This window comes from Pelophylax lessonae, assembly GCF_965119305.1.
Source record: "Pelophylax lessonae genome assembly, chromosome: 11".
Lineage (NCBI taxonomy): Eukaryota > Metazoa > Chordata > Amphibia > Anura > Ranidae > Pelophylax > Pelophylax lessonae.
The window spans coordinates 28,995,056-29,021,415 of NC_138778.1; the positions used below are offsets into that span (position 1 = coordinate 28,995,056).

Here is a 26,360-nt window from a genome sequence, read left to right on the forward strand (position 1 = left end):
ACTCAGGCATTGGTAGACTCCAGTGCTGGCGGTTATTTTATCGACAGTACGTATGCTGCTGCAAATTCCATACCCTTGCAGCTTTGTGTTTCCCCACTGGTTATCGAGGTGATTGATGGAAGACCCCTGCAACCGGCACAGGTTACCCACAAGATTGCTCCGGTTGATATGGAGATAGGGGTTGTTCACTGGGATTCGACCTGTTTCCAGGTTATTTTGACCCCACTCTACTCTGTTGTTTTGGGGTACCCTTGGCTTCAGAATCATAATTCGACCTTTCATTGGCAGTCGGTCAAGATCCTCTCTTGGTCTCCACAGTGTGGCGCTGTTTGTATCCGTGGGCCTGTTAAGGTACTTTGTACCTTCTCGGATTCAGTGTTGCCTACTGAATATCGTGAGTATCAAGATGTATTGGACCAGGTGCGCGCTGGAACTCTTCCTTCTCATCGTCTATACGATTGTGCTATAGACTTGCAACCTGGTGCCATTCCCCCACTTTTCCAGTGGGGGGGGGGGCGAGTTGATGACCTGGTGATGACCATGATGTTGGTGAGACCTTGCATTGATTATAGGGGTCTCAATCGCATCAAGCTCAAAAATGCATACCCAATTCCGTTTATTACTGAGTTGTTCAACTGCCTCAAGGGAGCAACGGTCTTTACCAAGCTTGACCTAAGGGCCGCGTATAACCTTGTAAGGATCAAGGAGTGTGACGAGTGAAAGACTGCGGTTAATACCAGAATTAGTCTTTACAAATCTCTGGTTATGCCCTTTGGCTTGTGCAATGCGCCCGCTGTCTTCCAGAAGTTCATCAATAATGTCTTTCGTGATATGTTGTAGCAATGCCTGGTAGTCTATTTGGACGACATCTTGATTTTCTCGGACTCCATTGAAGCACACTACCTGGAGACGGGTGTTGCAACGTTTACGTGAGAATGTCCTTTTCTATAAGCTTGAGAAATGTGAATTCCAACTGTCTCAGGTTGCCTTCTTGGGCTACATTATTTCTGCTGAAAGGTTCTCCATGGACCCTCAGAAGGTTTTGGCTGTTCTACAATGGCTGCGTCCCAGTGGTCTCCCTTCCATTCAGCATTTCCTTGGGTTTGCCAACTACTATCGGAAATTTATCAGGAACTTTTCCTCTTTGGCCAAACCTATCTCTGATCTGACCAAGAGGGGCAGCGATTCCCACAATTGGACGCCTGCTGCCATCAGAGCTTTCGAGGTCCTCAATTCTGCTTTTGCTTCAGTTTCTATTCTGTCTCATCCCAATCCTGGTTTGCCCTTTGTCCTAAAGGGAGAGTACTCACTCTCACCGATCATAAGAATCTGATGTATCTCTCGGAGGCCTAGAGGCTCACACCCCGTCAGGCCAGATGGGCCTTATTCTTGTCTCGTTTTAACTATGGGGTCTCCTATTTGCCCGGCTCCAAGAATGTTAAGGCTGATGCCTTGTCTTGCCAGTATTCTGAGTTGTCCAGGGAGGACTCCGTGCCGACACCGGTCATACCTTCAGATCATATCCTGGCTGCCATCCGCACCAACTTAACCTTTCCTCTTGGGGAACAGATCTTGGCTGCTCAACCCGATGCTCCCACAGAGAGACCTGCTGTCAAATGTTTTGTACCTGAGGAGTTGCGCATCAGACTGCTGCCCACGTACCACAATTCTAAGACTACCAGTCATCCTGGTAAGAACCAGATGTCCTGGGCTATTTCCCGTCCGTTCTGGTGGCGTCTCTCTGCACTAATGTTGCTGCGTATGTGGCTGCTTGTTCAGTCTGTGCCCAGAACAAATCTCCTCGGCACCTTCCCTTGGGCCTACTGCATCCAATTCCCAATGGGGAGCATCCCTGGTCTCACTTGGCCATGGATTTTATTGTGGAACTTCCCACGTCTCAAGGTTACATGGTTATCCTCATGGTTGTCAACCGGTTCTCCAAGATGTGCCACTGTGTTCCATTCAAGAGGCTGCCTACCGCTCAGGAGCTTTCCTCGGTGTTTGCCAGGGAGGACTTCTGTTTACACGGTTTGCCTAAGGAGATTGTCTCAGACCGTGGGAGCAAGTTTGTCTCTAGGTTATGGCGCACCTTTTGCTCCCAGTTGGGTATTTGACTCTCTTTCTCCTCGGCCTACCATCCGCAGTCCAATAGTGCCGCTAAGCATTCCAACCAAGCTCTGGAGCAGTTTCTCTGCTGCTATATCTCTGCCCATCAGTACAATTGGGTTGATCTGCTACCCTGGGCGGAGTTTGACAGGAAAACTGCCATTAACTAATCTTCCGGAATGTCTCCATTCATGGCCAATTATGGGTTGAGTTGTTCTCGCCACAGGACATTTTGGCTGTGGAGGATCATCTTCATGCCCTCCATTCCTCTCGGGTGTAGATTCAAGTCAATTCAAGAGTCTTTATGGGTCTCTGCACAGCGTTAGAAGCTCCAGGCAGACCGGAGACATTTATCTGCTCCTTCGTACGAGGTCTGGGAGAGGGTGTGGTTGTCCACCTGTAATCTCAACCTCAGGGTGCTCACTCCAAAACTGGCACCTCGTTTTGTTAGGCCTTTTTGCATCCTCTGTAAGGTGAACCCAGTGGCCTATGCCCTTGGTCTTCCCCCTGACATGCGTAACTCCAATGTCTTTTACGTGTCACTTTTGAAGCCACTGATTTGCAATTGCTATACTTCTTCACTTCCTTGCTTTTGTCCCATTTCTGTGGTCAATCATGAAGAGTATGAGGTCAGCAGCATCTTGGATTCTCGTCTGTTCCGAAGTCAGGTTCATAACCTGGTGCACTGGAAGGGTTATGGTCCTTAGGAGCGCTCCTGGGTTCCCTCCACTGATGTTCGTGCTCCTGCCCTTCTCCACACTTTCCATGTTCGCTTTCCTCAGAAACTGTTTTTTGCTCCACGGAGGAGGGGCAGTTGAGGGGAGGGTACTGTCAAGGTCTTACCTTGCCCTCCTGTTGGCAGCCATCTTGGACATGTGCAGACTGCTGCCTCTTATAAACTCTGATTGCATCATCACTTGCCTGCTGCTTGGGTGTCGCACAGTGATGATGCTGCACACCTGACTATATCAGTCACCTGATGGGTTGCAGTTCTTGCCCTTGCATTTGTGCTCCACCAGGCATGGCTTACGACTCTGCATCAGCAGAAGACCCAGCATCGTCAGACCTGCTTCTGGACTCGACCCTGGCTTGGATGACTACCCGCTTCTGGACTCGACCCCGGCTTGGATGACTACCTGCTTCTGGACTTGACCCCGGCTTGTTCCTAATCTCACTCCTCACTCTTGCTGTGCGTTTATTGTTGTTTGCTCCAATAAACTGCTTTATTTTACCTGCATCTCCGTGTGGTCTGGTTTCCTGGCTCCCTGACAAGTGGGCAGATGTGGCCTAAAAAGAGCATCAGTAATGTGAGGGAAAGAGTAGCGGGGGAAGGAAAACGAACCTTCAGGTAAAAAGAATACGGGAAGATAACAATCAATTTAACATTGCTGAGTACGGCTATAGGGTAATCAGGTAGCAAAGGTTCGTTTTCTGGGTCTATGGGGTAAATGCCTTCCAAAAGGCCCTAATCATGGGACATGTCCACTATATGTGAAAAAGTGTGCCCCGCTGGTTGCTACCCCTCATGGTGTGTTTTTCTAGTTTATTTTTATTTATTTTTTTCAAATTAACTTTAAATTAGAGATTACCAAATTGGCATCTCATTCAAACATGGTCCTTTGATTTGCAGCATAAATAGACAATTATATTGAAAAAAAAAAATCCGCCCAGGCTGCTTGGTTCAGTCTGACTGTGATTACTTAAATTAATTGAACTAGCATATAGAACTGATCAGTTTTTGACATAATAACAACAGTTGTGTCCTCAAAAGACTATATCTATACATGTGTGGTCAAAATTAAAGTGGTGCTGACAAGTGTTCTGTCTATTCTAGCCAAGTGCACGCAACTCCCCCCATAGCTCGTGGGGTGCAGTTTGTAGTTGGAACAGTCGTAGGTCTAGCTGGAACAGCATTGGGAGAGCCCCAAGCATAAAGAGACACGTTCAGAGCGGGGAACACAAGTCCCTTCTATCTGCTGATGGGAAGGAAAGCTCAGAAGGGGAGACTTCCGATGAAGAGGCGCCCAGCCGTAAAGGATCTTCTTGCAGTGTCATGGAACTGATGGGTAAAAGGGACCCTCTGGACACGTTACACGTTCCTTACACCTTTGCACTGCAGAACAAGCACAGCCTTCCCGTGGATTACCAAGGCTGCAATGGCAAGTCCATCCTGCCCACGACATCACCTCAACACCATATTGAAGAAACCAAATTCGATTACAGCAGCAATATTGATGATGATGTCAACATGGTAAGTGCACTTATGTTTGCATTTCATTTTCCATAAATAATGTTGTAAAATTAAAGTGTTACTAAAACCAGGAGCCTGCATTCACTATATCTGGTCTCCTGCAGTACACAGAACATGGAGCTGCAATTATTTTAGTAAATATAAACTGCTAAATACCTTTTCTCATCAGCAGTATATAGCAGTCTCGTGATTTCTATCAGTGTCTGGCCGAGCACTGGTTAAAGCTTGTAGGGGGAGTTTTCATTCTCCCCTGATTGTCCTTTGAGGCAGCAGGACCCCTGACCCTCAGTCTGGACAGTGCTGATTGGCCCTGTGCTGATCACATGTACCCTTCCAAGAAAAAAAAAAAACTCTCTAGAAATACACACCAAACTGAGCATGTGCAGAGCGCCCCAAAGGCTCTGTTGTATTAGCAGATGGATTGGGAAATGTTGAAGAAGGGGAGGTTCACAGAAGACAGGATCAAACAGCCTTTTTACAGGATTAACATCTTAGGTTCCCCAGGTTAGGTTCATGCTTTACGGTATATACAGACTCATTTTACAGTTGTGGGTTCAGTAACACTTTAAAGTCAACCTATCTTTAAAATTCACATTTTACATGATAGATAGTGTACTAAAATTCTCCATCTTCAAAGTCTTACCTTAGTTTTTTTTGTTACAGCAATTACACAATAGGGTTGACTTATTAAAGGCAAATAGGCTGTTTGGTTTGTTAGGGAATTTTCCTTTAGATTAGTGAATGAGGTTAAGCTCTGTAGATTGGGCGTTTTTTGCAAAGTGCATTTTCACCACATTTACAAAGCTAAGCGAACATTCCCTTGCAAAGTGAACAGCCTAGTTTCCTTAAGTAACTAATTTCCAGGATTGCACAGTCTGGTAGACACCAGATGAGACACATAAGCCCGTTAACCGCTTCCCGACCAGCCGCCGTACTTATACGGCGGCAGGTCGGAGGCGCGAGCACGCGCCGATTGCCCACAGTGGTCCCCGTAGAGACAGAACGGCGGTCTGCCGTATTAAACATGGCAGACCACTGTTCTGTCAGTAATGAACACAGGGATCATGTGTTCCTCTTATTTAGGAACACAGGTCTATGTGTTCATGCAGAAAGCCTATCCCCCACAATGTTAGAATGCACCCCCTAGGGACACATTTAACCCTTTGATCGCCCCTGGTGTTAACCTCTTCCTTGAGTGTCATTAGTACAGTAACTGCATATTTTTAGCACTGATTATTGTAGTAATGTCACTGGTCCCCCAGAAAGTGTCAAAAATGTCAGTTAGGGATCAGATCTGTTGCAGTCACGCTAATAATTGCTGAATTCGCCACCATTGCTAGTAAAAAAAAAATTAAATAAATAAAAATGACATAAATCTTTCCCCTAGTTTGTAGACATGGTATTTTTTGCGCAAACCAATCAATATACACTTATTGGGATTTTTTTAACCAAAAATATGTAGCAGAATTCATATTGGCCTAAAATGATCTGTCAGTGATTCCAACGCTGTTAAAAGCTAGGAAATCTACTTCTAGGAAGATCTACCATCGTACGTGGAAGACGTACATTGCGTGGTGTGAGTCTCTTGGGGTTCATCCTCGCTCTTTTTTCAGTGGCTCGGATCTGGACCTTCCTTCAATGGGGGGTTGAGCAGAAACTGGCCTTGAGTACTATCAATGGTCAGTCTCTGTTGCCGCCTTGGGACCTCGATCGGTGCTCTCAGTCCTCCAGAATCCTCCTTTTGAGAATCTTAGGGAGATTCCCCTGCTTATGCTGTCCTTTAAGGTGGCCTTTTTGGGGGCTTTCAACTCTGCGCGCAGGGTGTCAGAATTGGCGGAGTTACCCTTACTTGGTGGTTCACAGTAATAAGGAGGTCCTTCGCACCTGTCCATCGTTCCTTCCTCAGGTTGTCTGATTTTCATTTAAATTAAGGCGTTGTGTTGCTGCGACCATTTCCTGATGGATCAGACAGTATTCCATCAAGGGTCAGGTTCCTCCTTTCCCTGTCAAGACGCACTCTACTCGGGCACTTAGTGCCTCCTGGGCCTTCCGTCATTAGGCATCAGTGATGTAATTTTGCAAGGCGGCCACCCGGTTGTCAGTGCACACTTTTAAAAAGTTCTATAAAGTGGATGTGTTGGCATCTGCGGATGTTTCCTTTGGCCGCAAGGTTTTGCAGGCTGCTGTTTAGAGGACCTGGTCCTCTTTGAGGGTGTATTGTTTTTTTCAGGTGAGCTCCAGTTGTTTTGGTTGAGCTCCTGTTTACCTGGTTGGCTATAGTTAGCCTTGGAAATGTATTTTTTGCTGTTCCCACTCCTCATGTTTAACACTGCTTTGGGACGTAATAATGGTTAAGAAGATCAGGAGCTGTGTCTGTCAATGAACGAACGAGAAAATAGGATTTTTGACTTACTGTAAAATCGATTTCTCTGATGTTCATTGATGGACACAGCACCCACCCCTCTGTGGAGTTGTAATTGACACTGCTTGTAACAAAACTGAGTACCTATAGCAGAGAGAGGGAGTATACCCCCTGGGATTGCCCATAGGCATAGCCAGACTTTTTTTCTGCCTAGTGTCCTACTCCTGTAGGGGGCAGTATAACCCAATGGTTAAGAAGATCAGGAGCTGTGTCCGTCAATGAACATCAGAGAAATGGATTTTACAGTAAGTCAATTTTTTTTTTTTTTTTTAAAGCTTGTAGGTTATTTTAACACAGGAGTAGGGGGTTTACTAGGGTTGTATTTCAGATTTTACATCATTTAAACAAAACTTTTTTTCCACAATAAACATTTTTGAAATGGCTAACTAAATGTATTACAACTTCAAGCACAAATTCTTCCCCTGCTTACACCCCATAGAAGAGAATGCTGGGACCGGGCCTACGCTGAGAAAGCTGTGTCTTCTAGAACAGGTCACATAACAGTAAGAGTAGCATCAATGTTGCTGAAAGGCACCGGAAGAATCTCTGTAGATCAGCCTTCCCCAACTTATTCACCCCAAAGGAACCTTTGAAATAATTTTAAGGTCTCAGGGAACCCCTGCCTAAATTAATTCTTTAGGTCAGGGATTCCCAAACTACAGCCCTCCAGTTGTTCGGGAACTACAATTCCCATCATGCCTAATCATGTTTGTGAATGTCAGAGTTTTACAATGCCTCATGGGATGTGTAGTTCTGCAACAGCTGCAGGGCCGTAGTTTGGGAATCCCTGCTTTAGGTATCAGTGGGAGGAATGTTCCTTACATTGGTGGTCTGTGGGAAGAATATCCCTTACATTGGTGGTCAGTGGGAAGAATGTTCATTGCATTGGTGATCAGTGAGAAGATTGCTCCTTACATTGGGGTCAGAGGGAAGAATGCCCCTTACATTTGTGGTCAATGGTAAGAATGGCCCTTACATTGGCGGTCAGTGGGAAGAATGTCCTTGCATTAGGGTTAGTGGGAAGAATGCCCCTTACACTGGTGGTTAGAGGGTAGAATGCCCCTTACATTGGTGGTCAGTGGGAATAATGATCCTTACATTGGGGTCAGCGGGAAGAATGCCCTTTACATTTGTGGTCATTGGGAAGAATGCCCATACATTGGGATCAGTGGAAAGAATGCCCCTTACATTGGTGATCAGTGGGAGAAAAAAATTCTTACATTGGTGGTCAGTGGGAAGAATGCCCCTTATATTGGTGATCAGTGGGAAAAAAAAATTCTTACATTGGGGGTCAGTGAGAAGAATGCCCCTTACGTTGTTGGTCAATGGGAAGAATGCCCCTAATATTGGTGTTCATTGGGAAGAATGCAACCCTTACATTGGTGGTCAGAATGCAACCATTACAGGCAACTAAAAAGATCATTGGTGTCATGTTGCTGCTCTTCCAAGTGGTGATGGATCCAGAACCATGCATACGCCATCAGATGGGAGGTCAATCAGCTGCAGCTCAAGGAACCCCTAGCAACCCTTGAGGAACCCCGAGTTCCATAGAACCCTGGTTGGGAATGGCTGGTGTAGAATATCAAATGTCTGTTCGTTTCTGTAAATAATGTATAGTGTTGTGTGTACATAGGGAATAACATATTCACGCTTGGTGTGTTACCATCTCTGTCAGCACTCCAGCATTCCAAATGCACCTGTGTAGTTCATGTTATTTCATTAATGTTGTGTATTAATTAAAAAAAGTAATATGCCCCTTCAAAGCTATACTGTGTTTCATTTTCTTTTTAAGAGCAAGATTGAAAGAATAAAGGCATGGATTACGGCTCATCTTCCATCTTGGTGCAAGGAGAGAGAAACCTGGTCCCTCTTCATATTTCCACCATACTCCAAGTACGTATGAAAATCAGCATACAAAATATAATGCAAACATAGAATGGATGTAAGGGTATATGAGTCTATCTGCAGGTTCAGATAAGTAAATATGCATCTCTGTTTTTCTCCTGCAGATTTCGAATGATGTGCAATAAAATCATAACTCACAAGATGTTTGATCATATCGTATTAGTGATTATCTTCCTGAATTGCATCACTATTGCTATGGAGAGACCAAAAATAGAACCACAGAGTGCTGTAAGTAACTTTGGGCAGATGTGTAACTAGAACCTTTAGGGCTCCAGTGCAAGAAACCGTGATGGGCCCCCCCTGACACCCCCCTTTCCATCCGAGCCCCAGGCTTCCAAGTTTGGGAGGGCGTCCATGGACATCCTCCCAGAACCCTGCCTCCTACGTGCCCACTGAGGCGTGCATCCAGCGCACTCTGTGACTGTTGTGTCCTTTATAATTACAGATCACGGTAAAGGTTCAATCACAGCAGCCCTATACCATGTGATCAGGTGATCACATGTAAACAGACTTGTGGTTTATCAGCAGCCCTTTCCTCCCATGCTGTGTCTGTCTGAGGAAAGGTGGGCCATTAAACAGCAAGAATGTCAGTAGCTGCACTAATGGGCACTGATCATCAGTGCCCATTAGTGCAGCCTATCAGTGCCACTTATCAGTGCTCATCAATGGCGCTTATTAGTGCTTATAAATAACGCCTATTTGTGCTCATCAATGCCGCCTGTCAGTGCTCATCAAGGCTGCCTATCAGTGCCCATCAGTGCCACCAATCAGTACTCATCAGTGCAGCCTATCGTGTCCACCAGTGCAGCCTATCAGTGTCCATCAGTGCTGCCTATCAGTTTCCATCAGTACTGCCTATCAGTGCTCAATGGTCATCAGTGCCAACGATCAGTGCTCATCAATGTTGCCTATCAGTGCTCATCAATGCCCATCAGTGCCACCCATAAGTGCCCATCATTGCCACCTATCAGTGTCCATCAGTGCCACCTATCAGTGATGCTTATCAGTGCTTAATGTCCATTAGTGCCACCAGTTAGTGCTCACCAATGCCACCTATCAGTGCTCATTAATGCTGCTTATCAGTGCCACCTATCAGTGCTCATCAATGTTGCATATCAGTGCTCACCTATGTCCACCAGTGCCGCTTTTTCAGGTGCTCATCAATGCCGCCTATCAGTGCCCATAAATGTCCATCAGTGCTGCCTACCAGTGCCCATCGATGCAATCTATCAGTGCTCATCAATGCACATTAGTGCAGCATATCAGTGCCCATCAAAGCTGCCTATCAGTGCAGCCTATCAGTTTTCAATCCCTATCAGTGCTCAATAATATTACCTATCAGTGCTCACCAATGCCTCCTAACAGTGCTCATCAATACCCATCAGTGCTCATCAATGCCATCTATCAGTGCTCATCAGTGCCGCCTATCAGTGCCCATCAGTGCTCATCAATGCTGCCTATCAGTGTCCATCAGTGCTGCCTATCAGTGCTCAGTGCCCATCAGTGTCACCTATTAGTGCCCAAAAAAGTCACCTATCAGTGCTCTTTAATGCCCATCAGTGTCGCTTTTTAGTGCTCATCAATGCAGCATATCAGTGCTTGTCAATGCCCATGAGTGCCGCTTATCAGTGCCCATCAGTTCCACCTATCAGTGCTCATCAATGCCACCTATCAGTGTCCGTCAGTGACACCTATCAGTGCTGCCTATCAGTGCTCAATGCCCATTAGTGTCACCAGTGCTCATCAATGCCACCTATCAGTGCTCATCAATGCCCATCAGTGTAGCCTATCTGTGCTCATCAATGCTGCCCATCAGTGCAGCCTATCAGTGCTCATCAATCCAGGTTATCAGTGCCCATTAGTGCCTCCTATCAGCCCTGCCTATCAGTGCTCTTCAATGCCACCTGCCTTCTCAGCAGGGCTCTGAGCTGAGATCGTCTCTCTCATATAGCTCAGAGCCGGCATTGACAAGTCCCCCTCCTACCTTCCTTCTCCCTCATACGGATGGGTGAGGGGAAAGTCAATCTGATCCTTCTCCCCCCCACCTCTCTCTCTCGTCCTGTGTGCACTTCATGAAGTGTGAAGTTAATGGGCTTACACTTTCCACAGTGCACACAGGAGGGATGGGGAGAGGTGGTGGGAGAAGGATCAGATTGACTGTCTCCTCACCCATCCGTATGAGGGAGAAGGAAGGTAGGAGGGGGACTTGTCAATGCCGGCTCTGAGCTATACCAGAGAGCGAGAGAGAGTGAGCTCTTTTCATTTGTGTAATAATAAAAGTTTTTACAGAGAGCCCTTGTGACGAACGCCCTTTTGCTGGGACGGCCATAGTCACTGCATCACGTGGGATTCGGGAGACCTAAGACAGAAATACTTGGTCGAAGTATTGGGGGTCCGTTGCAGCACTAGATATATTGTTTTCTTCCCTATGGTGGACCATTATATATTAGGAAAATCTGGTGATCCTGATACATTCAGAGACATCCATCCATTCAGAGTTTGACCATCCCTAATGGGGAACAACGTTCTTTGACTCTCTGGTAAAACAGGATTTAAAGCTGGAGGTGAGCTGCTAGGAATCACTGGTGGTGGAGTCTATTTGAGCACCTGTTTTTGAGTTGATTATCAGTGGTGTATTTTGGTTTTGTGCTGCCCTAGGCAAAACTAAAATTGGGCGCCCCCCTCCTTTGTAAATTTGCCCCACTCCTTTTCTAACGGATGTGACTCCTTCCAAAATTGAAGGACTACAAGTCCCAGCATTAACCCCTGAGAGGGGGTGGGTGAGGGAGAGAGGGGGGTGGGTGAGGGAGGGAGAGAGAGGGGGGGATGAGAGGGGGTGGGTGAGGGAGAGAGAGGGGGGATGAGAGGGGGTGTGTGAGGGAGAGAGGGGGTGGGTGAGGGAGGGAGAGAGAGGGGGAATGAGAGGGGGTGGGTGAGGGAGAGAGGGGGTGGGTGAGGGAGGGAGAGAGAGGGGGGATGAGAGGGGGTGAGGGAGAGAGAGAGGGGGGATGAAAGAGAAGGGGGTGAGACAGAGAGGGGGGATGAGAGAGAGGGAGGGGGTCAAAAAATGAGAGAGAGAGAGGATGAGAGAGAGGGGATGAGAGAGAGAGGGGGGATGATAGAGAGAGGGAGGGATGAGAGAGTGAGAGAGGGGGGTGAGAGAGGAGGGATGAGAGAGAGGGAGGGGGTCAAAGAGTGAGAGAGAGAGGATGAGAGAGAGGGGATGAGAGAGAGAGGGGGGATGATAGAGAGAAGGAGGGATGAGAGAGAGTGAGAGAGGGGGTGAGAGAGGAGGGATGAGAGAAAGAGGGGGAGAGAGGGGGATGAGAGAGAGAGAGAGAGAGGGGGGTGAGAGAGAGGGGGGATAAGAGAGAGGGGATGAGAGAGAGAGGGGATGAGAGAGAGAGAGAGAGAGAGGGATGAGAGAGAGAGAGAAGGGGGGATGGGAGAGAGAGAGGGGGGTGAGAGAGGGGGGGTGAGAGAGGCGGCTCTAGCAACCAGTGGCCAATAAAGTCTCAGGTGGAGGGGCGACTTTTTTGCTGTCCCCCTGCATTGTGCCGCCCTAGGCCTGGGCCTTGTTGGCCTTGGCGAAAATACAGCACTGTTGATTATCTCACACAGAGGTGGAAGGATTATCCCTTGATCCTTTGGACTAATTAAATGTATTATCCCTCACAGAGGTGGCAGGATTAATTTGTTTATTTATTTTTTGGATCAATTGCATATCACCGGAGACTTTTTTCCTTTGAACGTGTTGTAATAGATACATTGTATGTTTATTTCACTTGGAGTTTTTTGTATTTAGTCACTTTGTAATTAAGTTTCCTTACTCATCACGATACTTAAAGACCTTTTTATGTAGAAACATTGTTGATTATTCACAGATGAGTTGAGATTGCGCTGTATTTTCATTACAGTTATATATATTGTATATACAGGTGCATCTCATAAAATTAGAATATCATCAAAAAGTTAATTTACTCAGTAATTCAATTCTAAAAGTGAAACTCATATATTTTAGATAGATGTGTTACACACAGAGTGATATATTTAAAGCAATTTTTTCTTTTCATTTTGATGATTATGGCTTACAGCTAGTGAAAACCCAAAATTCAGTATCTCAGAAAATTAGAATATTTCATAAGACCAATTAAAAAAAAGGATTTTTTAATACAGAAATATTGGCTTACTGAAAAGTATGTCCATGTACAGTATAGTATGCACTCAATACTTGGTCAGGGCTCCTTTTGCATGAATTACTTCTTCAATGCAGCGTGGAATAGAGGCGATCAGCCTGTGGCACTGCTGAGGTGTTATGGAAGCCCAGGTTGCTTTGACAGCTGCCTTCAGCTCATCTGCATTGTTGGTTCTGGTGTCTCTCATCTTTCTCTTGACAATACCCCACAGATTTTCAATGGGGTTTAGGTCAGGCGAGTTTGCTGGCCAATTAGACACAGTGATACCATGATCATTAAACCAGGTATTGGTACTGTTGGCAGTGTGGACGGTGCCAAGTCCTGCTGGAAAATGAAATCAGTATCTTCATAAAGCTGGTCAGCAGAGGGAAGCATGAAGTGCTCTAGAATTTCCTGGTAGAGGGCTGCATTGATTTGGACTTGATAAAACACAGTGGACAACACCAGCAGATGACATGGCTCCCCAAATCATCACTGACTGTGGAAAATTTTGCATTTCATTTTGAAATCAAGGTCCCAGAGTCTGGAGGAAGGATGGAGAGGCACTGAATCCAAGTTGCATGAGGTCCAGTGTGAAGTTTCAACAGTCAGTGATGATTTGGGCAGCCATGTCATCTGCTGGTGTTGGTCCACTCTGTTTTATCATGTCCAAAGTCAGCACCTTTAATGGAGAAGCGAAATGCATTAGGCAGGAGGAAACTTCCATTGACACCATATCCGGTATTTGGAGCACAAACCGCTGCAATTGTGTTCCAAGGCAGCGATATATGCTTTTTATACAAGAAAGATACATGTGAGTGTTCGATTTGTTTTTAAAAAAAAAGTTTTTTAATAAAATGGAATTATGCAATGGATATCTCCTGATTCTCCTTTCATGAAAACGAACATGAGAGAGCTGCCATCCTATTGGAGTACATGAGAGAGTTCAGAATTACCCATCACAGAAACCCAAGGATTGTCATTTTCCTAACAGGCGTTTTTTCTTCTGAGAGTTGGTGAGTGAGGGCACAAGAGGAGGGGAGCACAGCACTTTATGGTTTCCTATTGCACAATACTGGCACAAGAGCATTGAAGCACGGATTGCACTTTAAAGGAGTAAATACATGTTGCACTATATGAACTTTATTTGTTGTATCATATATGCATTCATCAATTTATGTATTTGGATTGTTTTCATTCAATTTGCATGGAGTGATTATATGTAATTGTGCATAGAATGTTTGGTAGACAGTGCTGGGCACACATACTTTATACTTTTCAGTAAGCCAACATTTCTGTATTAAAAATCCTTTTAATCCTTGTAATATTCACATTTTCTGCGATACTGAATCTTGGGTTTTTGCTAGCTGTAAGCAATAATCATCAAAATAAAAGAAAGAAATGCTTGAAATATATCCCTCTGTGTGATACGCATTTATAATAAATATGTTTAGTTTTTTAACCACTTGCCTACTGTGCACTTAAACACCCTTCCCATCCAGGCCAATTTTCAGCTTTCAGCGCTGTCACACTTTGACTGACAATTGCGCGGTCATGCTACACTGTACCCATATGAAATTTTTATCATTTTTTTCACACAAATAGAGCTTTCTTTTGGTGGTATTTAATCACCTCTGGGTTTTTTATTTTTTACAAAAAAAAAGAATAAAGACAGAAAATTTTGAAAAAAAAAAAAAAAAGTTTTTCTTATTTTCTGCGAGTAAATTTTGAAAATAAATTTTTCTCCTTCACTGATGTGCGCTGATGAGGCGGCACTGATGGGCACTGATAGGCTGCACTGATGGGCACTGATGAGGTGGCACCTATGGGCACTAATGAGGTGGCACTTATGGGCACTGATGAGGAGGTACTAATATGCTGCACTGATGAGCATTGATAGGCGGCATTGATAGGCGGCACTGATAGGCGGCACTGAGAGGCGGCACTGATGAGCACTGATAGGCGGCACTGATGAGCACTGATAGGCGGCACTGCTGGGCACTGAGAGGTGGCACTGATGGGCACTGATGGGCACTGATAGGCGGCACTGATGGGCACTGGCGGATGGCACTGGACACTGATGGGTGGCACTGATGAGCGGCACTGATGGGCAGCACCATCAGTGCCCACACTCAGTGCCCATAGTGCTGCCAGTCAGTGCTCATCAGTGCCTAGATGAGCAGGCACTGATGGGCACTGACTAGCAGCACTATGGGCACTGATTGTGGGCATTGATGGGGGGCACTGATGGCGGGCACTGTGGGCACTGATGGGGGGGCACTGTGTGTGTGTTTTTACCTTCAGTAATCAGGGCACTGGTGATCGGTGCCCTGATTACACTCTCCTGTGTCCCCGGCGCTGTGAGGCTCCCCCTCCTTCCTCACACTGCAGGCTCCGTGTGAGGAAGGAGCGCCGGCGATGAGAGATGATCTCATATGTTTACATATGAGATCATCGCTCATTGGACGGCCCGATCACGTGGTGAATGGCCGCTGTGATTGGCCATTCACCACGATCTGTGATCGGCCGTGTCCAAGGGACACGGCAGACACAGATTTTCCCCGCGTGTCACTGGGAGGCCATTTAAAAACGGCCTCCCGAAAATTCGAGTCCGCGCTGCAGCCGTATATAGGCTGTAGCGCGGATGGGAAGAAGTTAATTGAATTACTGAAATAAATTAACTTTTTGATGATATTCTAATTTTATGAGATACACCAGTATATTATCAGTAGAACGAGACTGGGCCCTCATAGAACATGTTCAAATATAATGGTGATCTCATGTTTTAGAGGATTGTTGCCCACCATTCTTAAGGTTACCTTAAACACGAGCTGTGCCCCACTAAAATGTCAGATTTCCATTAAATTTGCACTTATACACTCTTCAAGTCCAGGAGGTGCCAAGTCCTGCGTAGCGTTACCCTGTGGGGGCTGCTGAAGAACAGGTTCCTTTCCCAAGTCTGTGAAGAAGCAGCCAGGCACACAGTAACAGTCCATTCACTTCAGCTCATTGAACAGTCTAAACCAGGGGTCTTCAAACTATGACCCTCCAGTTGTTCCGGAACTACAATTCCCATCATGCCTAGTCATGTCTGTGAATGTCAGAGCTTTACAATGCCTCATGGGATGTGTAGTTACGCAATAGCTGGAGGGCCGTAGTTTGAGGATCCCTGGTCTAAGGCATGTCTTTCTTTAAAGTGTATTTGCTTGTAACAGGACAGGGTTTGGGGAGGTGTAGGATACTCAATATTACTTGAGCATAATAGGCAGAGGACACTGTCATCTCCAACAAAATAAAACAGTCTGTCTCATGCAGCTAGGTACTAAAAGTTAGTCGTCATACTAATTGCAGTACAGGTAAATGAAGACTGGAACAGTCTCTATGCTCACAGCACAGAAAAGAGGCTCTACTCACAAAATCCTGGAACAGGATCAGTCCATAGGTGAAGCCCCTAGTAGAATAGTGCAGCATCCAGTCCAAAGTGTTCCAGGGCAGCAGCCTCCATTCCTGTAGCTCAGATTCATCCCCTCAACAGAGAAGAATAAAGGAACTCTTCTCTGCAGGGCTCCAGACTATTTAACAGCCTCCCAGCCACCATCTGGGCACACCTCCCTAGGGATTGGCTAGACCCTACTCATTATTCATGCTTGTCATTTGAATTCTCCCTCCCTAATCTCCAGAAACTTCTTTTAGAGGCAGGGGGAAACAATTATACCAAGTCTGTGAAGCCCTGAAAGGACCAGACCAAACAATTACTGATCCCCTGATTACAGAAGGAGTCTGAAACCAAATTTGCCTAGCAGCCTAACTAGAAGGATGCTACACTTGCATTATGGTAGTGCGCAGGCATTTGCCGGGTGCAGTGTTCAATCACAATATATGTTTGAGATATCCGTATATGTATATTTAGCACTCTTGCCTTGCAGCACTAGGGTCCTTGGTTTCAACCCAGGACACTACCTTCATAAAGTTTGGATCTTCTCTTTTGTTTGCTTGGGTTTTTCTAGATTGTCTGGTTTCTTCTCACACTCCAAAGACATGCTGGTAGGGTAATTGGCCCCTGTCTAAACTTGCCCTAGTATGTGTATGTATGCATGTGACTTAGGAACCTTAGATTGTAGGCTCCCTGATATATATGTTCAGCAGCGGGGGGTGAGATGCAAGTATTCTGTGTCCTGGGTACAAAGTAACCATCCGGCTCTATACTGTCAAGTTATAGTAAATCCAAGAGTTAAGCACTCCAACAAAGTTCTTGCTCAATGTATGAAGTGTATTCCCTTTTTGATACATAAACATTTTCACAACAGTTTTGAGCGTCTTTCACGTGATGCAGAGTGCGGACGACCCAAAACTGTTGTGCAAATGTATATGTATTGAAAATAAAATAAAAAGGCATGTATGCAGCTTAAGGCTCCAAGCACACTAGAGTTTTTTAAGCTCATAGAAACTAAATAGTGTTATCCTTTGTGTCCATGCACACTACTTTAGGCTTGGTGTTTTTTAAACTTCAGCATCCAGGAGCAGAAAACAAATGATTTTGTAGAGTTTTTTGGAGCGTTTTTCCAGCACAAAAAATGCTGAACTCTCCTAGATGCTGGTAACCGCTGCTGAGAAATGTTTTCCAGGTTTTTTTTGTTTTTTTTTTCTTAGCCAGCGGCTCGCTGGCGTCCTAAACAACCAGTGTATAGCTGGTTGTTCAGGAGCAGGCCGGGAAGCCGGCTGCTGTGTCCTTAACAATGGAGGACTCATCAGTTGTCAGCGGAGTTCCCCACTGACAGCAGAATGTCAACTAAACAATTGCCGGCAATAAAAAAAAAAAATGTGAAAAAATAACGCGTGTGGGTCCCCCCAATTCCAATCCAGGCCCTTTCGGGTCTGGAAAAGATTTTAAGGGGAACCCCACACCATTTTGTTTTTAAAAAAATGCCATCGGGCCCCCTAAATTCTATACCAGACCATTATCAGAGGATGCAGACTGGCAGGTCCGGAAAGGGGGTGGGTGCTCACTCCTGAATCATAAAAGGCCACATGCCCTCAACATGGGAGGGGGTCTTTGGGGCAAAGCACCTTGTCTTCATATTGATGGGGACAAGGGCTTCTTCCCCTCAACCCTGGCAGTAACCTCTTCCCCACAACCCTGCAGTTTTTAAATGTCTAGTGTGCATGGAGCCTAAATCTCACTTATTCTGCTTTGAGCATAATCAATATTTTGTTACCTTCTTTTCAGGAAAGAATATTTTTGACACTATCCAACTACATATTTACATTGATTTTCTTGGCTGAGATGACAGTAAAGGTAAGAGGAAATGTCAAGTTGTCGAATGTACTGGGAATTTTTATATGAATGCTCAATGGAAAATCTACTAGTGTATGGCAGCTTAAAGTGATTGTAAAGGTTGTAACAAAAAAAAAAAAAAACATGTTATATTAACTTGCTCCTTGCAATGGTTTTGCACAGAGCAGCCCTGATCCTCTTCTCTTTGGTCCTGACCCCCCCCCCCCCCCCGCTGAGTGGTGCCCCCCAATACTTCTTGCTCATTGCTCACTCGAACACAGGGCAGGGTTCAGCCCCACTCCCCCGCTGGCTCCTCATTGGCTCACTGGCTGTGATTGACAGCAGCAGATGCCAATGGCTCCCACTGCTGTGTGAGAAAGAAGAGAGAGAGAGATCCAGGAGAGCCGCTGCTCTCATGCACATCGCTAGATTGAGATGGGGCTCAGGTAAGTATAAGAGGGGCTGGGGGGAAGCAGTACCTAGAAGGTTTTTTACCTTAATGCATAGCATACATTAAGGTAAAATACATTCCACCTTTAGAACCACTTTAACTGTCCTTGTAAATCCAAACCTAACCTAACCTGTAATCCTAACACTAACCCTCCCCATAGCCCTAACACAAATGTTCCCACAAACCTAACACTGACCTGTTATTATACTAATCTGTAACTCTAACCCTCCCTGTAGCTCTAACAGTAACAATCCTATAACCCTAACACTAACCTGTACTAACACTAACCTGTAACATTAATCCTCTCTGTAGCCCTAACACTGACTATCTCTGTAGCCCTAACACTAGCCTCCTGTGTAAGGCAGGCCATAGATGGTGCAATTTTCTTTCCTGCAACTACGGGTCAGTGTTGATGGGAGAATCCCTCCCACAGAGCTGTCGTGTTCTTCCGGCAGGGGGGCAAGGGGTGCCATCACTTCTGGGAGAACACAGTGAATTTTGCTAGCAGCCATAGCGACAGGCAATAATCACATGCCAAAAAATCCAACATGCTAGTTGTACCCAAGTCAGTGTATCAACTTAGGTACATTCAGCCTGTCCATAGATGGTTTGAACCATCTATGGCCAGGTTAACACTAACCTTCCCTGTAACCTACTGTATAGTGTTGACCATATACCTTAAAGTCACCGTATGGAGACGTTGTGGTGCAGATCTGTACACCAGGGCTCAGTTATTTAACAGTAGGAGTTTTTGCCAATACCTGGCTCAGAACAGCCCTGTATGACTTCTATGATCTGTGTTTGCCTCCATCATCCTCCTGCTTGACCTTTACTATCTCATTGCTTTCTTTACAGGTGGTAGCCCTTAATTTGTGCTTTGGTGGAAAGGCCTATCTGAGGAGTAGCTGGAATATCCTAGATGGAATGCTTGTATTAATTTCTGTCATTGATATCCTGGTGTCCATGGTCTCTGACAGTGGCACCAAGATTTTGGGCATGTTAAGAGTACTGAGACTCCTTCGAACTCTGAGACCACTCCGGTAAGTCAATCCATTTACATACCATAAAATAACAATAGGTGTCTTCTTCTCATGCCTCCTGTGAAAATTAACCTATGCAATTTTTATAATAATTATGGAGAAGGTGGTCCTCTCTTTAATAAGCAATGTATTAAAGGGCAAGGCAGGAGTGTAGGAAGCGTTGAGTCATGGTTTGGTCAGAAGGACATTTCATCAGTTTCATCTTCCCCTGAAGCTGAAAGCCTACTCTTATGTCCTTGTCTATCAGTTCCTCTGCTAGTTGTAGGGAGGGGAGCTAGCAGTGTATAATAGAGAAAAAGACTTCTTCCTTGTGAATTATTTGACTTTATCATCATAGCAGTTAGCTACATACAGCCAGGGCCGTCTTTAACACATGGCAAAAAGGGCAGCTGCCCTGGGTCCAGTCATTGCTGTGGGGCCCAAAGCAGCTGCCCCTTGAGCCTGCACTGGCTGCAAAGAGGTAATAAGTGGGTTTTGGGAAGGCCCAAGAAAATATTTGCCCAGGGTCCAATCATAATTAAAGACAGCCCTACATACAGCATTCACATTTCTGTTTAGTAAAGTTATATCACTAGAAAGTAAATCATGACTGGTTGCTGTGTTCTAGTAAGTCAAGTCCAGATCTTCAAGAGCCAATGGATTTCTTCGCAGTCAGGCCTCTTTACTGTTTTGTACAGTAGGTTCATATTCAGAAGAAGACAAGTTAACTAAGTTCATTAAGGGGGCTCGATACTGGTTAAAAATAACCCCAAAACATTCATAGTTTTACCTCCAATTTCCTCTTACAACAGTTATGCAGGTTGTTCAAATTAGACCCAGATTAATCAGAACTCAGTAGCGGACTTGGTCAGACACACCTCTGTTCTTTCTCTGCAATACAAGTCTATGTGACAACACTTGTGATGAGGGGTGTGGCTGTTACTCAGCAATGCCACTATAGAGCACTGCAGTGTGAGGACAAGAAGCAAAACTGTTATAGTAAAGTGGTTGTAAACCCTTACATATACCCAGTGAAGTGACTAGCCTCAGGTGATACTCTGAGAATAATCAAATTCTCTTACTTAAGTTGTACTTGTTTATCTTCTCACCTCTACATCTGTTCAACATGCAAAATTTTTCAAGCTTGCCTGAGCTGTCAGAAAAATGGGGACAGAGAGCCGAAGTGATACTCTGCATAGGAGAAGAGAGCTCTGAGGGTTGATTGAAGGAAAAGGACACCCCCCCCCCCCCTCCACACAGCAAACAAGAACAGAGCTGAGACTGTCAATCAGCTGGAGATCCCCTGTCACCATTTTTCTCTTGGTGTCAGGAAAACTTTTCAGAAGTGATTCATGCTGATAGTAGAGGGACGAGGCAGCAGACAGAAGTGACACTTATTGCTCTGGATTGAGACAAATACACAATATAGAGGGATATGCTTTGTTCATATTTCATGGCTGAGGTTTACAACCACTTTAAGGCAAGTCTAATGGCGCTTTTCCACTGCATGGAACCGAATGGTTCGGCTCGCTTTTGTGCTTTTCCACTGCTGATACCGCACGGTATAGTGTAGGAACGGTTCGGTACGGTACGGTACGGTGGCGCTTTTCCACTGCATGGAACCGAACGGTACGGCTCTCAAAAACAGTACCACCTCGATTGTGGTTCCAAGAGGTACCATACCCGGTACCATATCCCACAATCCTTTGCATGCAGTCACTACTAGCCACTGATTGGTCAGAGAATCCCACCCACCCCGTTGTTATCCCACCCACTTAACTTTAGTACTACTTTAGTGGAAAAGCAAACCATACCGTACCGTACCGAACCGTTCCAACACCGTACCATGCGGTACCAGCAGTGGAAAAGCAAACCGGGCCGAGTAGAGCCGAGCCGGTACTTGCAGTGGAAAAGTGCCATAAGCAAAGATCAGTCATAAATCACAACATGGACTATAAAGAGACTAAAGAGATATAAAGGTGTGACTTGGCTTTACTATCTTCTTTTGATCTTTTTACGTTGAATCATTTTTTAGACTTCGTTTTTAGACTTCAATGGTTGTATGCTTGCGGGTCAGTAGCTGGAAAAAGTCAATGGTTCCCAGCTGTGATCAGGGTCAGCACAATACCCTTAAGAACCTGATCCCTTTCAAAATTCTGGCAGCATTCTTGTCTATCCTCAGAGGTTCACTATATACTTTAGTGTTTCACACAGAAGAAACTATGACCAAGGCCTTACTAAAATAGGATACATACAGGTCTTCATGCTGCTGAGTTAAAAAACTTTTTCCATAAAAAGTTTTATTTCTTGAAAAATAAATATATTTATATATGGAGAAAAAAAAACAGTTAATGGTTAGGATTTACATACACTCTGATACCAATCTCCCTAAATACTCACTCCAACTAAAATGCACCTTATAATTTTCTTAATATTGAACTAGCAAAGTTCCCAGGGACTAAGCATTTTACATAGTCACGGTCGGTTTACAATCCCAATTTCAACTTTTGCATATCTTTGAATTTGCATCCAAATGATCTGCAATGTTGTTTTTCACAGCATGGAATTGACTCAAAGCCGTTAAGACTGGTAATTCACACATTGATTGTAAATGGAATAATATCTATAATTTAAAGGATGTAATAATGCATATGTATATATATATATATTTTTTTTTATTATAGGGTAATAAGTCGTGCCCAAGGGCTAAAACTTGTCGTTGAGACTCTTATGTCTTCTTTGAAACCTATTGGGAACATTGTGGTGATTTGCTGCGCGTTCTTCATTATATTTGGGATTCTCGGAGTTCAGGTAAGTTTTGAAGTGCTGTGGGCTTACTGAAAACGCTAAATGCTAAAGCCTGAATTTGTAAACAGGCCACCATGACTTGATGATGTTGATTTCGGCCCCGTTCACACAAACAGACCTTTCAGATCCACCTGTCAGTTTTTCAGGCGGATCTGAACTGATTCCCCATGCATCTCTATGGGGCAGCAGGTGTCAGCGAGAAAAGGTCCGCTGACATCCGATCCTGTCCGTCAAATCCGGACGGATGGAAACATTATTTTCCATCCGTCTGGCGGATCGGATGAGAATGGACAGGCGGTGCGTTCTCATTCGATTAACCCATAGAGGACTGCAGGGATCTGACAGCTCTGTCTCCGCACACAGAGCAGAGACTGAGCTGTCATCCGCCTGCTCAGCGGGGATCGGCGGATCGATCCCCCACTGAGCAGAAAACGGAACGGACAGGTGTGAAAGGGCCCTTTCTCCTGAGATCTCTAGAAAATTTTTGGGGGAACAGATGAATGTAATGTCGTACATCTCATGCACGAAATGAGGCTCATGACATTGTGCTCTCCATCACACGCATTCAAGGAAGGACAAGATGGTGTCCAAGAAAGAAAGGCAGCATGAACATTGATAAGTGTTCTTGCTTATGTACACTCTATTCCATATTATTGCCATTTTCTTGCAGGGGATGGGGGAAGTCCTCTTTAAGGGTACGTTCACATTGGCGGCGGGTTTGAAATTGTGCGGGTTCAGCTGAACCTTGCACGATTTCAAACCCACATTTCATTGCGAGTTTGAGGGCGATTTGATAGACGTTTGTGCAGGCTCATGCACAGATGTCTTTTGAAATCGCACCTGAAGTTGCCAAAAGTAGTGCAGGAACTACTTTTGGAAATTGGTGCAGTGCCACAAAGTCAACGTCGCACCGATTCAGACGGTTACCGGCAAAAGCCTGTGATTTGGCATGCAATTTGACATGTCAATTCGCATGTCAAATTGCCCCAATGTGAACAGTTTAATGCTACACAATGGTTGTTCTTTATCTTTATAGCTCCTTCTCACAAAGAGTCGGTCAACTCATTAAAAAAAAAAAATGTCTTTAATATCTGTCCCCCCCTAAACCCCCTACTACAACACATTCATTCCAATTCAGACAGTTCAGGGGTTTTCACTTGAGGATTCCACAAGGTTACAGCCTAAACTGACGACCTATCCTTTTATGTCACAAACTCCATGGTCTCATTACATTCTCTCCTTCGTGAACTTCAGACCTACGGTTCCTTGTTGAATTTTAAGTTACATTTACAGAAATCAGAGGCCTTAAGTATCTCTATGACTTAGCATATCATGATGGCCATTTCCCCAGCTTACCATTTTGATGGGCTGCTCAGGCTCAGATATTTAAGCCTAGTACACACGCAACGATTATCGGCCGACCGGTCGTCCGTCTTTTGTCCAGAGTGGTGTTTTGTTGGTTGGAATGTGCCTAGACTGCACACGAATTTTCTCGCCCGACAGAATTCTACTTCAGAAGTGATGTCATGTGTTGGATTGCTTTCTTTGTGTTCTTTCTTTTCTGAGCATGCCCAGTCTTGCTCATAAGATTTTTCCCTGTCGAAATCTGTACTGACTGCATGAAAATCGGCCGTGTTTGACGGCCAACAAAAATTTTATAGCCTGCACACCAGATTTTTTTTCGGCCGAAAAGTCGGAGTCTGTTGTCGGAGGCATCATACTAACAAGCCGAAAATAGGCAGATCGGTCGTCGGACGAAAATTCCCTGCCGATTTTCGGCGCGTGTGTACGAGGCTTTAGGCACGAATATTCTGATGGACTCAATGTATTTAAGCTGAACTTTCTCCCGTTCCTGCTCTCAGTTAAGGTCTGGCTCAGTGGACAACATTAGCTCTTTCATGGTGCAGGAGGTGCAACATGTTAAAAATCAAGGCAATGCCCCAACTTCTCTATCTGCTCCAGAATCTGCCTGTTCACATACCCCAGTCTTTCTTCCGGGCAGGTAGATCTGACTTTAACCACTTCATCTGGCAAAACAAAGTCCTACGTTTTAGCAAGGTTATCATTATCTGACCTAAAGTCAAAGGGGGAATGGAACTTCCTGACCTAGCTAGCTATTATACTGCTGTGCGTATGACGTGTCTCGTTGATTGGTGCAGGCCAAGCTGTGTATGTCACTAGAACAGAGCTATTCCCCTGTACTACTTAAGGAGTTACCGTGGGCCCGGACACTTAATGTGAAATGTCCCAGGAGATTGCGGGCAGGGAGTGGGCAAGGCACACTTATGTAATTCTCACCTAGACAAGAATTGGGGAAGGAAGAGAGGAAAGATCCCTGGTGCCTCACATCCACGGAGTCCTATGGTGATATGAGAGAGACAACCTCAGCCTGGACTCTCGCCAGGCCATGCCCCCAAGAATTGTGGAAATGGGAGCAGATACCTGTCAGAAAAAGGTACCCACCCCCCCCCCCCCCATTGGTTTGACCTAACTGACACTGATACATGAAAAAGAGTATTTTATATTAAAAAAAAGTCTGAGTCATTATGTTTCTTTTCTTTATAGCTGTTTAAGGGAAAGTTCTTTTATTGTCTGGGAGAAGATACGAAAAATATTACAAATAAATCAGACTGTCAAGAAGCTAAATACAAATGGGCCCGACACAAATACAACTTTGATAATCTTGGTCAGGTGTGTAGATGTCTATCTATCTATCTATCTATCTATCTATCTATCTATCTATCTATCTATCTATCTATCTATCTATCTATCTATCTATCTATCTATCTATCTATCTATCTATCTATGTATCTATCTATCTATTTATCGATCGATCTGATGTTTACATTCTGTTCTCTTGAGATTGGGGCAGTCCTCATGGTCAGTGTATGTTTGTATTTCCACAGGCGCTCATGTCGTTGTTTGTTCTGGCGTCCAAAGATGGATGGGTAGACATCATGTATGATGGGTTGGACGCCGTCGGAGTTGATCAGCAGGTACATGGTGTATGAGGTCTAAAAAAACATGTGTTGCTCTGATGTACAGTATATAATCGTAAAGCAATTTTACATTCTTGTAATAGCCAATAAGGTCCAAGGGTATGCTTTCAAATTTGTCTCTGTCTGTCTACTGTAAACAGCAGTTGACAGTGAACAATACTTTTTTGAAAAGATGGCCTTGTTGAGATGAAATTTAGCAATGATGTCTAGCAACCAACTGAATATCAGCTAAAGTTCATTATTATTTGCCTAATGATAGCCAGGCATTGATTGGTTGTTGTGGGTTACTGTACACCATTTATTTTTCAAGTGTCTTTTTAAAGAAGAATTCCTGTTGTGTACAGTATATTTTTACATAAAACGTAGGTATATTGGTCTAGCTTTGACTAATGTAATGTAGGATTGTATATACCATACTGGTGGGATCACTCTAGATGCTGGAAATCGATGTAATAGGCACTGCGACTCCAGTGATCTTCACAAGCTTCCGGGTCCTGTGCCAAGCAGCTACCGTGTTACATTGTGAACATAGGAGGTCACCCGCTTGGAGGCATTATTCAGACATCACTTTGCTTTCTTTTAATGAATGCAAAGCATTCTCTGATTGGACGAGGTAGAGAAGCGGGGTGGTGACGTTTTGCTCTCGACCTCGTCCAATCAGAGAATGCTATGCATACATTGAGAGACGCAAAGCATTCTCAGAATGGCGCCCCTGCCCAGTGGCCAGCCCCCTGTGTTTACAATGTATGGGGGCAGCCACTCTGCAAAGGAACCCTGAAGGTAATGGAGATCACTGGAGTAGGAGTGTTTGCTACACTGATTTCCAACTTCGAGAGGTAGAGGTATGTGTATGCAAAGTTACATTTGTCCAAGTTGCACCAATGTAACTTCAGTTTGTACAAATATCCATACTTGGAATTTTTCTCTAAATCGAGAGCATGGTCTATTT

General features: G+C 44.8%; 1 protein-coding gene across 4 annotated transcripts in view; it reads left to right on the top strand.

The window, feature by feature from the left end:
• Positions 1 to 26,360, top strand: part of CACNA1G (calcium voltage-gated channel subunit alpha1 G) — a 384,890-nt gene that overhangs the window by 301,422 nt on the left and 57,108 nt on the right. For all 4 annotated transcript variants that reach the window (XM_082272484.1, XM_082272486.1, XM_082272485.1 and 1 more), the window contains exons 17-24: positions 3,941 to 4,357; positions 8,572 to 8,672; positions 8,789 to 8,912; positions 18,087 to 18,155; positions 19,441 to 19,625; positions 22,289 to 22,415; positions 24,978 to 25,103; positions 25,319 to 25,408. In XM_082272484.1, coding sequence (XP_082128610.1) covers positions 3,941 to 4,357; positions 8,572 to 8,672; positions 8,789 to 8,912; positions 18,087 to 18,155; positions 19,441 to 19,625; positions 22,289 to 22,415; positions 24,978 to 25,103; positions 25,319 to 25,408 — 1,239 coding nt within the window. The remainder of the gene's footprint in view (positions 1 to 3,940; positions 4,358 to 8,571; positions 8,673 to 8,788; positions 8,913 to 18,086; positions 18,156 to 19,440; positions 19,626 to 22,288; positions 22,416 to 24,977; positions 25,104 to 25,318; positions 25,409 to 26,360) is intronic.